The sequence below is a fragment of the Crocodylus porosus genome, unplaced genomic scaffold (genome assembly GCF_001723895.1).
Source record: "Crocodylus porosus isolate Cpor-Errol unplaced genomic scaffold, CroPor_comp1, whole genome shotgun sequence".
Lineage (NCBI taxonomy): Eukaryota > Metazoa > Chordata > Crocodylia > Crocodylidae > Crocodylus > Crocodylus porosus.
In genome coordinates, this window is record NW_017728911.1 from 22,408,843 (window position 1) to 22,422,548 (window position 13,706).

General features: G+C 37.7%; 1 protein-coding gene across 4 annotated transcripts in view; it reads left to right on the forward strand.

Annotated features, from left to right (window-relative positions):
* Window positions 1–11,136, forward strand: part of SLC12A1 (solute carrier family 12 member 1) — a 60,265-nt gene extending 49,129 nt beyond the window's left edge. For all 4 annotated transcript variants that reach the window (XM_019533620.1, XM_019533619.1, XM_019533621.1 and 1 more), the window contains 6 exons: window positions 2,657–2,788; window positions 3,303–3,414; window positions 4,909–4,995; window positions 7,519–7,654; window positions 8,085–8,152; window positions 9,818–11,136. In XM_019533620.1, the coding sequence (XP_019389165.1) occupies window positions 2,657–2,788; window positions 3,303–3,414; window positions 4,909–4,995; window positions 7,519–7,654; window positions 8,085–8,152; window positions 9,818–9,953 (671 nt within the window). In that variant the 3' untranslated portion in view covers window positions 9,954–11,136. The remainder of the gene's footprint in view (window positions 1–2,656; window positions 2,789–3,302; window positions 3,415–4,908; window positions 4,996–7,518; window positions 7,655–8,084; window positions 8,153–9,817) is intronic.
* The last annotated feature ends 2,570 nt before the right edge of the window (window positions 11,137–13,706 follow it).

Genomic DNA, 13,706 nt, shown 5'->3' on the forward strand with positions numbered 1-13,706 from the left:
TGTGTGTGTACTGAAAGCAAATATACAGCTAACAATTAATCATCACAAAGTCTTAGTAGTATAGAGTGATGGGACCTAGTGTATAAAATATATTCAGGCTCTAATTAAACCCATAAAAGGAGACAGAGTTAACCAATGCAAAATTTGTTTGTCATTTCAAAAAAGGATATAGCATAATTAGAAAATATACAGAGAAGGGCAACAAAGATGATCAAGGGAATGAAGCAGTTGCTGTATTAGAAACCTAAAAAGGCTAGGACTCTTCAACTGGTAAAGAAGGCTGAGCAGGGGGTTATGATAGATCTATAAAATCATGAAGGATATGGATAAAACAAAGAGGTAACTGTTATTTTCCAAGTCCCATAATACTAGAAATAACATAAAATACTAAATTAGCATAAAACAAGTTCAAAACAAATGGGGAAGGGGTTGGGGTTTTTTTTTGTTGTTGTTGCTGTTTTGTTTGGTTTTTTTACACATGCCTTAGTTAACTAGGGGCAGGGGGTCGGAGTAGATGGCCCACTGAGGTCCCTTCCAACCCTAAAATCTATTAATCTAAATCTATGAACTTGCAGAAGATACAGTGAGGTTCAAAAAGGGATTCATGGAAAAACAAACCCATTGATAGGTACTTGGGGACATTTTCTGTTGTTCCTAGATCAATGATGGATGACACTGGGAGGGTCTGACAGGGGATGGATTACACTAGACATGCCATGTACATATACTCCCCTGCTAAAGCACCTACCACTTGCTACTTTTGGAGACAGGTTGCTAGATGGGCTATGCGAACCATTGCTCTCATCCAGTATGGCACTTATTCACAATTGCAAGGGGGTTATAATAATGGTCCATTAGAAACTTTCTGCTCTTGCAAAGTATCTAAAAATACAGAGACTATATCTGTATGTTTCCCTTATACAGCAAGAAATCCACAGACTGATAACAGAAGATGTACTAATTTTGTGCTTGGCAGTGTTCCATTCATTTTCCAAACTAGAGCAGAATTTACTTTTGCAATAAATGCTACCAAACTAGGTACATCCTGCTCCAATTAATCTTTTTCCTTTTTTTCAGTCCTGAAAGGTACAGAGAAAATACATAACACTTGCTCTGCACACATTTCATTCACTCACCTTGTTGAATAGAAAAATACATGATGCTAGTAAACAGATTTGTAAACAAAATGGAAAGACAAGTATACCTTCCTTCCCCAGAGTCATTAGAACTCCCAACATAGGTGCCACAGCTACAAAGGAAAGCAGATAGTATCAATATAATTATCTTGTCAAAACTGGGAACACTGGAAGACTGAACAAAGCATCTTCTAAACTTAATACATCAGAGAAAAACCTCTAAAGAAGCCTGTCTGCTACATTTTAAATAATATTCTGACATTGTCTCTTTGAAATTACTGAAGAGAGTTAATAATAATAAAGTCAAATGCTTCAAAGGGTGGAATGAGAAATGGTATCATTAGTATATAGACAAAAATGTGCATTCTAGATACAGACATTTTTTCTAGATAGTCAATTTTTCAACAACAATATTTTTATTATCACAAAGAACTTAAGTGAGAGAATATGTCCTCCACACATATTTATGTTTCACTTCAGCTCTCACTAAATCTAGTTTGTTGCCCTTTATCCTACTTCATAATGTATTTATGGAAGTTCTATATTTTATAGCATACTAATGTGATTGAAATATAAAAAGTCAATAAATAAAATAGATTGTAATTTACTCTAGCATATTTCCTAATTATCTTCCAGCATTTCATGAATATCCAGGTTACAGTACTTTATCTCATACACAAGTTGGATAACCTTCTACACCTTGTTGCAATAAGGTCATGATAAGACAAAAACTTACACTTGGGAGCAACTTTATTCATATACTGCAGTTCCTAGTAGTTCCTGTGGAAGTTATGCATGCTGATGTATTATGGTTCAGGGGACGATTTGTACAGTAAACTTTGTAACGTCAGGTTACCAAGTCAGCCCCGGTACCTCCAACAGATGTGATTAAAAGCATGCCCGAAATTATATTAAAGTAAACATTTACACGCATGCTGAACTTTAAACTAGAGAATCCAATGAGTCAAAGAAGGTTCATGTGGTGACAAATCAAAGCAGAGTCTCTTACAACATCCTTTGTGTTTCCACATCTTTCTAACAAAGCATCGCAATATGTTTTCATGAGATACCAACTCAAATACTTTCACTGTGCTGTGACTGTGAGGATGTCTCCAGATTTGCTCTTTTGCTTTACAAGGGCTGATTTAAAACAGATGTATAAGTGTATTGTAGGCTTGTGAAATGTATCATTTCAATGCCTTATCCATATAATGATTAATGGTGAAAAACAGAATAAGAGAGCAGAGGATAAGAAACTAATCCATAGCTTTATAGCTCCATATTTAAAAGCTAGCATATATTTTTAATTCATAACAAGCTCTTGTGAGACTTGACAACCTTTCACTAATTGTTTATTCCATGTGACATTAATTCCCAAAAAGAAAATACAAAGGGGGAAAACCCCCCCCCCAAAAAAAACCCACCTACTCTCCATATGCTTTTCCCCCTGCTTTTTCTCCTAAAATTATTTTGCTTCTATTTTTAAAAGGAAAGATACACATTTTTTTCTCTCATTCCAGACAGCAACATTAACACAATCCAGTCAATCCACATGGGTGAATTTAATCAGAGGCTGCTAGAAGCCAGCAGTCAGTTTAAAAAGAAGCATGGAAAAGGTACAATTGACGTCTGGTGGCTGTTTGATGATGGAGGTAAGGGATTCAGAAGAGCGCTATAGGGAGAAAGACTTCTATGTTGACAAGTATAAATATACTAGCCAAATGCCCATCAGGAATGATGGGGGGAGGCAGGCAGGGACGGAGCACCGCCACCCACCACCCTGCACCGCCACCACCTCCCAGGAGCAGGGGTAGGGGAAGCTTGCCCCGCCATCCCCTCCGTCCCTCTCCACCAGCACCGTGCCACCATTGCCTCCAGCGCTGCTAGCCTTGCCCCCCCACTCCATCCCCTCCATCATGGCAGTGCTCTGCACTCTGACTGGTTGTTTCTGCTCCAAGAGCATTATGGACAGACAGACAGATGGATTAAGCCCTTTATTAATTAAGAATACTTGGGAACTTATGCAAATGATTGCATACTTGTTTTTTAAACATGGCTTAAAAATATAGAGCGAAAATATATGTGGTGGTATCAAATAAAGGAGAGGACTTTGTTTTTACCATGCATTGTATTTATTTGATCTTTGTGTGAATTAATGTTTTCCAGGTTTAACTATCCTAATTCCCTATATTCTTACTATCCGGAAAAAGTGGAAGGATTGTAAGTTAAGGATCTTCACTGGAGGAAAGGTCAACCGGATTGAAGATGAAAAACTAGGGTAAACATAACTGATTTTTTTCCCTGACAGCTTGAGATGCTTTGATTGCTTATGAGCAGAATCTCTCATGAGCAGTAAGCTAAACATCTCTGAACGCGACCAACTTGTTTACTTTGGAAAGCAATGGGATCATAGGAAAGTGGGGCTGGAAGTGACCCTTTGAGGTCATCTAGTTCAACCCATGGCTCAAGCCAGGATCATCCCTGAATAATAAAATGATATAGTTTAGGCAACATTATCCAGCACTTGGCAAAGTCCTAAGGATCATCACTAATCAATCCAAATAATTATTAAAATAGAAAAGGATTACATACATGGGGTATGCTCCAACAGCCCATGTACCCTTCTTAGAGAACTATATTTTTCAATCAGTAAAGAGAAAAATCATTGTATATTAGAGGGTTTATACACTTCTGCTTAATTATCAAGGAAAACTTCAGATGAAGTTTCCCAGACACACATGCTGTAGCTAGCTCATAAAAATGGAGTAATTCACACATATAAACTTTTAAGAGTTTAAGACTAAGTCATTTTACTCCGCTTTCTAAACCATCAAGATCACCAGGCCATAGTTTGCCTTCAATCCATGTGCAAAAGGTGTCAGCTCATTTTCACCATCATTTAGATACCTTTCCTTATTAAGCCCTTTATAGATGATAGACACAATCACTTAATCTGCCATGCAAAGACATACAATTTGGGTACAATATAATACATTCAATTTTCAATGGAATTCAGCAACTGTTTAACATAGAGCAGCAAAACTATTCACTCAAATTTCAAACAGCACTTACAGAAAGAGGAAAAGAAACAAGAAAATAAGAGGAGAGTTGTTTTATATCCACTCCTTGACTTATCTAATCAGCAATAAACTTGTCATACAAATCTAAGCTAATCAAGCTATTTCTGCTATGTGTTGGGAAGAAGGAAAGATAGGTACACTTACTATATTTCTGTTTGGAAATTTTGAAGGTGTTGTAGTAATGGGTCAATAAATATAAACACATAGATTGACATAATCCCAAGTATTATATATCTGCCTTATGTGCCAACATCCAGTCTGTACTACCAACATTGAATTTAGCACACAGAACTCCTGTTGACAGCTCTGACAGAAATCTTCAGCGTGACCCAGAGGAGACAATGCAGTTCTATCGCTCTTTGTACTCAGCAAGTCCTTCACAATTAAAAAAAAAATAAAAAAGGATTAGAATATCAATATTTTCTTAAAATATAAGCAGATGTTGCTCTCATTCTTTTGTTCCCTGTACCTTTTTGCAATTCCTATTGATCTTCAGCTAAATAAGAAAGTTAGTACATATCATGTCCATCGAAGTCTGTAACTGAAAACAGAAACACTAAGTAAAGCTTTTAAACTACCTTGTAAAATTAAATATGAGACAATTGCTTTTGATGTCTTAACCAATTTATGAGTGGTCTTTGATTCAAATACTTAAAAATGCAATGATGAAGTGTTCTCCCTTTTGTTTTCAGGATGGCTTCACTTCTAAGCAAATTCAGAATAAAATTTGCTGACATTAATATCATTTGTGACATCAATATGAAACCTAACAAAGAAAGGTAAGAAACATTTCCAAAATCCATTATTTATCTGCAGTTCTTTGTCTAGGACTTGCTTCTTTTATACTGATCATAAAAGATATCAAAGGAAGAGAATGCCATGACCTTAATTACAATGATTTTCCAAAAAAATCAAGAGCGCTAAAGGAAAAGACTTTAAAAATCACAGTACAAAGGCCAATATTGTAAAGCCATCATCCACTTTATATTATAATAATAAGACTTAATTTTAATATGAAGGCTAATTAGAGACTCACAGTTATGACCCACTGAATTTAACAGACATTATGTTATGATTACTTTTTATATCCACTTTGGTTTCCACAGCCTTGACTTCACCAGACTGAAGTTCTTTTGTAGACCCATCTTCCCCTTACTTTCACAGACCTTTACATTTCACCCTGCCCAGGCATTCAGTTGCATTCTGTCTTTTAACTAAATACATATACTCCTCCTTTCCCTAGAGCACTCTGCCATCACTTAAACTTAATAAAGGCATGAATTCATATGTTCTCATATGTTATGAGGTGATATCTTTTATTAGACCAACTAAATAGTTGCAAAAAAATCTTTAATTGCAAACTTTAGGACTTGTGCGCCCTTCCTCAGGCAAAGGAAAATGCACAGATTGTAACATTTCTCCAAGAGAAGCCTAAACATCTTTCTATTCTTCTGTGCAACATGAAGTTTCATTTCTACCTGGGAGAAATGTTACAGTCTGTGCATTCTTCTTTGCCTAAGGAAGGGCACGTGAGCCTCAAAGCTTGCAAATAAAGACATTTTTTGCAACTATTTAGTTGATCTAATAAAAGATATTGCCTCTACCAAGAGTTCTGAATACTTCTGCCTGTAGACCAACGTGGCTAAAACCCATATCCCTCATATGTTATGTGCATTTACTCTGAAGATAAATTAGATAAAAAACAGAATTGGTAATAGTCAAGAATTTCCACCTCCAACCACTTTGGCCACAGATATTCAAGAGCCATACCAATACTAAATGTTTTTCTGTCCATGGCAAACTAGAAGACTTCACAACCTCTTCACATTTTTCTAGCATTATATTTCGCTGTTTCAGCTGACAGCTAATCCCAGTTCTGTAAGGTAAATGTTCATTCTCTTTTCTTGAGGAGGAGGGGAAGAGGGGGCAGGAATCAAAAACAAAAACAGGATTTCTGTTGAATTTACCCAAAACTGAATGGACCCCACAAAGCTGTCTTCCCAAGTCATTTTAAGACTTAATTTCCAAAATGTAGCCCTACCTACTTAATCTACTCTCCTCATCTATGTTTAGAGAAAGATAGATCTCCCCCCTATCTGCAAAGGGCATTTCAGTTCCTGGTACAAAAACTCTCCCAGATCATCAAGAAGCTTTATGAAACTACATACCTCCCTCTTTTTGCTCTCCTGGGCTCTGCAGATATACTTTTTATTTTCTGTTCTACTCACCTATCTTTATTGATCTTCTGGTGCAACCACGGGCAAATCACTTAGCTGCATTGTGCCTCATTTTCCCCGTGTGTAGAATAGTAACAACAATATTTGGCTTAAATCATTAATATTCATTGCTTTTCATATCTTCAGGTGAGATGCACTATAGAATATGTTATACTTTTAAGAACAAAAGTGGGATATACCAACCAACATAGCTGGTACCAACATTTTTGAAAAAGCAGCAAAACCATTTAAAAAGAAACAAGACTAAGAACTGTACAGAAGATTGCTTCCCAGTAGTAACTGAGTAATGATGTTCCAGAAGCACCATACATTTGCAATGTAAATCAACAGAACTGCATTTGGTGTTTATAGTCAGAGCAAATGCACTTGAAAGATCAGCATCGATTGTAACACTTGCAACAGTGACGTACACCTTCCCCTAACCTGTGTATTAATCCCATTCATTGTATTAAGAGGTAAAAGAGGTATTATCATGTGTATAAAACACAGCAATTAGGGAATATGTCCAGAGTCACAAAATAAATTTATGGGACAGTTAGGTATTAAACCTAGACCGTAAGTCCCAACTCCAGAGCCTTCCCTATAAAACTTCCTGTTAAATGCATCATTGTGTTAAATTTACACTATCTTGGTGCTATCTTCATTAAGGCTATGTTCACATCAGTCAGGTGACCAGTCTAATTAGTTCTACAAATCTCTGAATAAAAAACAGCATTGACAGGGTGTCCTGTATTTTTTTTTTTAATTTATTAACTAAAATTTTGAAGTTTGCAATTATACTGCAATACATTTCTGGATCTTAGACTACACTGAAACCAGGAAAGGCTTGTTGTACATTCTCAGTACGGACTGTGGTTCCAATGCAGCCCATAAATACATCTATGTAACCTCACTGTAGTGGTCTTGCATAGATGCGACTGTGAGCACAATTTAGTTCATAACATTAAAAAGATTTTGCACATCATTCAGCTACAGTTTTGCAGTCTGCAGGGCCTGTCACAGAGTATCTGTAAAATAATGAGTTAGTATCCTGCTGTGAGGCCTCCTTTGTAACTCCTGTTTCAGCTGGAAATTCTTTGAAGAGATGATTGAACCATATCGCCTCCATGAAAGCTGCAAAGATTTAACAACCGCTGAGAAATTAAAGAGAGAGGCTCCATGGAAAATTACAGATGCAGAGCTGGAAGCATTCAAGGAGAAGGTAAATTCTTCAACTGAAGAAGCTACAGAACATATTTGAAAAACCAGCCTAAGAACATGAAACATGTGTCATCGCTGATTTTTAGGAATTGGCTTTGTCTTGTATTGCTATTCCACTGTGGTGGAAAGCTGTGGTGAGTCCTCGCCTGGAGTCTTCAATATGTCATTGGACTTTTTACTGGACAGGAAAAGACACTTTCTAGGAGATGTTTGGAGAAGCACTGCTTCATGGAGCAAAAAAACAAGAGGGTTGTACAGATGAGGCTAGAGGTTGGGCCACAACATTTAAAGAGAACCATGACGTTTTAGATACTTACAGTTACAACACCCCAAAGTTTACTAAACTCAAACTCCAATACAACATGATACAGAGAGAGCCACAACCAGGAAACTATACTTTCTAATGGAATCTGATTTTTTTCCCCCCACAGAGTTACCGCCAGGTCCGTCTAAATGAACTGCTACAAGAACATTCAAGGGGTGCTAATCTCATTGTCCTGTAAGTTACACAATTTTGATGCAGATAATAAACTAGCAAGAGAGCAGGGATTTCTAGATAAAAGCAACAGAAAGGCTGGGGTTAGTTTATTTGTAGTGGATCTGACCTCTGTCCAAAGGTGGCCAATTTACTACTTAACTCCCTTTTAAATCTGTTTTGAAGACTCCAGAGCAGGGGTGGCCAACTGTAGCATGGGTGCCACAACTGGCACAGGCAGCCACTGTGTACAGCATGTGGCAGACTGGGGAGGGGACAGGCAGCACAGTGACAGATAGGACAGGAAGCTGAGAGCAATGTTAAACTAGGCAGGGAGCACAGGGCAAGAAGCAGAAAAAGGAGAAGATCAGATTGGGGAAAAGGGATTAGGGTAGCACTTGTGGTGGATCTGGGACTAACTCAAGGCACACCTGCCCAAAAAGTCTGGCCCTCACTGCTGGAGAGGGACTCAAGCTGTGCAGAAACCTTGAATGGTTCTCAGGGTAGAGTCGGATGTCAGAGCCTTACATAAGAGTTCTCAATGGGTACGGACACATCTATTTTTGGATCCCTTTCAAAACCAGAAGGGCAGCAGCTGTTCTGTTCTAATTGTTATGAGTGAATAAGCTGAGAATGATTCAAATTTAACAAAACGGCTCCAATTTTAGCCCTGGATAAAGCACAACATATTTCCTCTTTGTTTATTCAGAGATGTGGTTACTTAATCTGGTGGCAAACATTTTTTATTTGCTTTCATTATTATTAACAGTGTCAAGTCACCCGAGATATGTATTAGAGAAAGAAAGGATCCTTTTGTAGTTCACATGACATGAATAGACTTGTTAGCTTAGGTCCAGAATACTGGACCAGCCGACTTCAGCCTGCAAAATCCATCAAGGACAAAGAAACTTGCTCATGTTTACTTAGAGTAGAATTTGGTCTAAAGAATACTGAAGCAAACATCTAAGAGCAAGCAAGCTGTACTTTCTGTTCCCACACTGGTTAGGAATGGCAATTAGACAAACCTCTTACTTACAAACTAAACAAATGGAATCAACAAAATGAACACCCATGGAATGGGTTAGTGCATGAAGGTTAGTGTTAGGTTCATTTTTCAGAGCAGAACCACAGCACAGCACATGAACCAACTTTGGTTACTGTTTTACAGTGTGCAGAGAAACTTCTACCTGTGTTGTTGATTCAATCTCCTGAAAGGGAAATTTCATATACAGAATATTTGGAAAAAGTAGCCTACACTGTAGAACCCACATATCACAGTAATAACCTATTATGAAATAATTTAGAATAATTGATAAAATGCCAATGGAACGTAAGATTTGTACATTTTATACTTTCTTGGTTTTTAGTCAGACTAGACATGGAGCTAATATGTGATTCTATGGCCTGCCTCCTGCAAGCATTCCTGTTCCTGCCTAGCCTTTCTGTTATGAGTAATCCCACTGATTCCAGTAGGACTATTCACATTAGTAAAGTTAAGCGCCTATGTATTTGCAAGATACAGAGCGTTGGATCCACACTTCGTAAGATGAGCATTTTGAATGTTAACGATCAGGCTACATGACTGGTTTAAGTTGATGGTTTTCTACTTAAGATACATAGCAAGATTCATATTATCTGGGTTATCCTATATGGACAACATTCATTTCATTACTCTCTTTATGTCAACAGGAGTCTACCAGTGGCAAGAAAAGGAGTCGTGTCTGATCACCTATATATGGCTTGGTTAGAAATTCTCTCAAAAAACCTCCCTCCAATCTTACTAGTTAGGGGCAACCATAAAAATGTACTAACTTTCTACTCTTAATAAAATGTACATGCATACATTCTAAGAGTTTGATTTCAGCACATGCATTTTTAAAGGTCAGTGATAAGGTTAACCTAAAAGTTGTTTTCAAGCCATTGCCTGCCAACTATCTATTCTGGAAACACTTTTGAGTTTGACGAACAGCTGCAGTCCAGACCTACCCTGCCTTTTTCCCCACTTTCTATCCCTCCTTTTCTGCAATATATTTGAGCATCTTGAGTATAGAAGCTCACAGAGCCCCACTGGGGATGCATGTTGGCAGCAGGGGGCAAGCAATGGCTGTTAACCCCTACAGCCGTTACTCACCCCACTTCTATCCCCATGTCTGGATCTCACCTGCAAGGTCAGTCTAGAATCCAGCCCAAGGAGCCAGCAAGTTTGATATCCACTTGAAAAGGTTTAGACCCAGAATTGGAACTACTGATGAAAAAATGTCCTTCTAATAATAAATCTCCTTTTTCAAAATCCAGTTGTATATCACACATCTGTAACCAAATATGAAAAAGTACACTGTTTAATTTTAGATGCCTTGGGAGTTTGCTACTGTAGAGACAATTAATAGTCCAATAGGAGCATCATAAATTATCTAAACAACTTTGAGAATGGTACTGACGAAGTACAGGAGAACAGCACTGGCAAAAAAGGACCTGATAATTTAATATGGCATAATTATAACTTACTATATGTTGTTTAATTTTTCTAATTATATAATCGCTCAAATAACAGATTATATATGTCCTGTGTTTGAGCACAAATGTGTTTTTGAACATATGTGGCTTAAAACTCTACCAAATATCTTTGCAGCTGTTGAAAATACATTATATGAACATTGGCTTCTGACTAGCTGATGAACAAGAATTTTGAAACTAACTTTTCAATCTGTCAAATTAAATGTATGACTGCAGTAATCACGTGGTTATGAAAGAGATTTCAAAGAGAAGTTAATGAAATACTGCACTAAGTCCATTATGTTTTGCTCCGTTTGTGTTGTTTTACTCAAACATCTAATCTTGCATGATTCAGAAGATTGAATTTTACATTGATTTGGTAAACTGATAAGAAAATGTAAAATAAACTTGACTTTTAGGCCTAATTTGAATATCTTAATTTTCCTAATATACACAGACTATTTCTGTTAAATATTTTAACTTGAAATAATGAAATAAAAGAGTTCATTAAATTGTGCCTTATCATTTTTTCTATTGCATGCCTGTAATAGTACAGTGCTACCTTAGATCACTCTTCAGCATTAAAAATAGAAAGGAAATATGTACAATTTCCATTTAAATTATAAATCACTAAAATGTGGTTTCTTTAAGTACTACAGTTCTGTGACTCCTATGGAGAAAATCTGGCCTCAGCAAAGCCAATGAGACAAGAATCTTCCATGCCAAAGAAATAGATCCTTAGCTGATGTAGGATGCAAGTCCACTGAATAATTTATGCCATCTGAAGGTTCACCCCTCATTATGCAAAGGCAGCACGTTTAGTATTTACATTTCTCGAATTTCATTTCAACAACACTGCAGAACATGACAACTGAACCCAATGTTTCCATGTTTTCCTTTCTTCCATGTATTAAAGGTAGTACATAGAATATTGATATGGCCTCAGTGTTCACTTCCTTTGCTTTTCAAGCAAATGCCGGGATGTCATTCTCCCCTTGAACTTGGCCTTGGTGAGGCCACAGCTGGAGTACTGCAACCAGTTTTGGGCTCCACAATTCAAAAAGGATGTGGAGAAAAGAGCCATGTGCATGATTAGAGGTCAGGAAAGCAGACCTTAACGATGACAGGCTGAGAGCCATGGGGCTCTTTAGCCTGGAAAAGCGCAGGCTCAGAGGTGATCTGATGGCCACCTATAAGTTTATCAGAGGTGACCACCAGTATCTGGGGGAACGTTTGTTCACCAGAGCACCCCAAAGGATGACGAGGTCGAACGGTCATAAACTACTGCAAGACTTTTTCAGGGTGGATATAAGGAAGAATTTCTTTACTGTCCAGTCCTCAAGGTCTGGAACAGCCTGTCATCGGAGGTGGTTCAAGCACTTACATTGAACACCGTCAAGAAAAAATTGGATGCTTATCTTGCTGGGATCCTATGACCCCAGCTGACTTCCTGCCCTTTGGGCGGGGGGCTGGACTCGACGATCTTCCGAAGTCCCTTCCAGCCCCAATGTCTATGAAATCTGTCTTTCTCAGACAGTTATAACTAAGGCAGACCTGGACATAGGCATGGGTGAACTGGGCAGCCACCTGGGGCCCGGACAGAAAGGAGGCCCAACATTTTTTACTTTTTTTCCATTGTCCAATTATTATCATTATCTCTGGGAAAGAGGAACCGATACTAAAAGCTTGCCTGGGGCCAGGACTCTAGGTACAGTACCAGGACTCTAGGTACAGTACTAAACTAAAGTGAAGGAGCACTTTGCAGTTTAAATATGTGAGTTTTCTTGCTGTACCACAGATTGCCTGCATAAAGCTCTGGGCAAGTGACAAGCTTCAAAATCTACATTGGTGAAATAGGCAGGATGCTCCCATCTTTCACAGCAATTTAAGCACCAATGCTGTACGCAGGCAGACCCTTCTTGCCTTTGTGGAGCCAGAGTAACTTTACTGAAGATTAGTCTGAAAGGACCTGCACATAGGAGTGAGGATTAATTCATTGTTGCCAAATATTTTAATTCTGAATCTGTGAGAATAATCTCCCAAAAAGGTTTCTTAGACCTTCTGCTTTAAATTTTTCCCTTCTGCTTTAAATGACAAATAGAGAAACCATGATTCTCTCTCACAAATTGATAGCACTATGACACACACAATGAAATCTCCAAGAATGAACTATTCAAAACTTATGTCCCAACTCATCAGGTACAGTCTAAGGAGTTATGTGCCTCTACATACAATAGGATTTTAGAGTCTAGAGGGGACTAGAATGCATTTTGTCAAAACATAATTATACTTATATTTTTAAAAGGTCACTATTCTTTTCACATTCGCTCACTTCAAACAGTGCAACACATGTTACTTGTGAAAGGTAAGTTTTAGCTAATTTTTTTAGTGTTCATATAAAAACTCAGCACTAACTGCACATTAGGTTATAAAATTCACTTTTTGCACTATATTGATTAATTACATCATTATCCACGCTGGGAAAAATTAACAATGCCATGTGATTTGTGCAATTAGCCAGAACAGCGTAGACTTTTAAGTATGTAAAACTAACTGCTCATAAACAATCTACAGACCAAACTACACTAATTTATAAGTAACTTTAATAGATTCCAGTGCCCACACAAACCAGTCCCAGCTCCCTGATATCAGTTGGGAAGTTAGTACACAAAGCAAATATAATGTGGGCAATATCCTGCCTGCAAATCGTGCTAAAATAAATTACAACTTCATGTGAAAAAGTTTGCTAATCCAGCTGCCGCCTCACTGCACTGTTTACAGGATACTTTCATGCATACTAAATATAAAATGACTGTTGGATTGTAATAACTGTGTTAGCAGTTGAACTGTAGTTACAAATCTGACTTCTCCATACAAAGCAGGCTCCAGCACCAACTAGCACCTTCAAGCACAATACAGCACTTATACTTGATGCAAGTGCCAAAAAATATTGTTCTTCAAAACTTCAGTCATCCAAAACTTTGCCCAGATAAGAATACGCTAAAGAACCTCACACAATGATCCATTAACATATGCATCACCTTTCTTCCAATGTATTCCAGTGCCTTTGGGGTGTGGGGCGGGG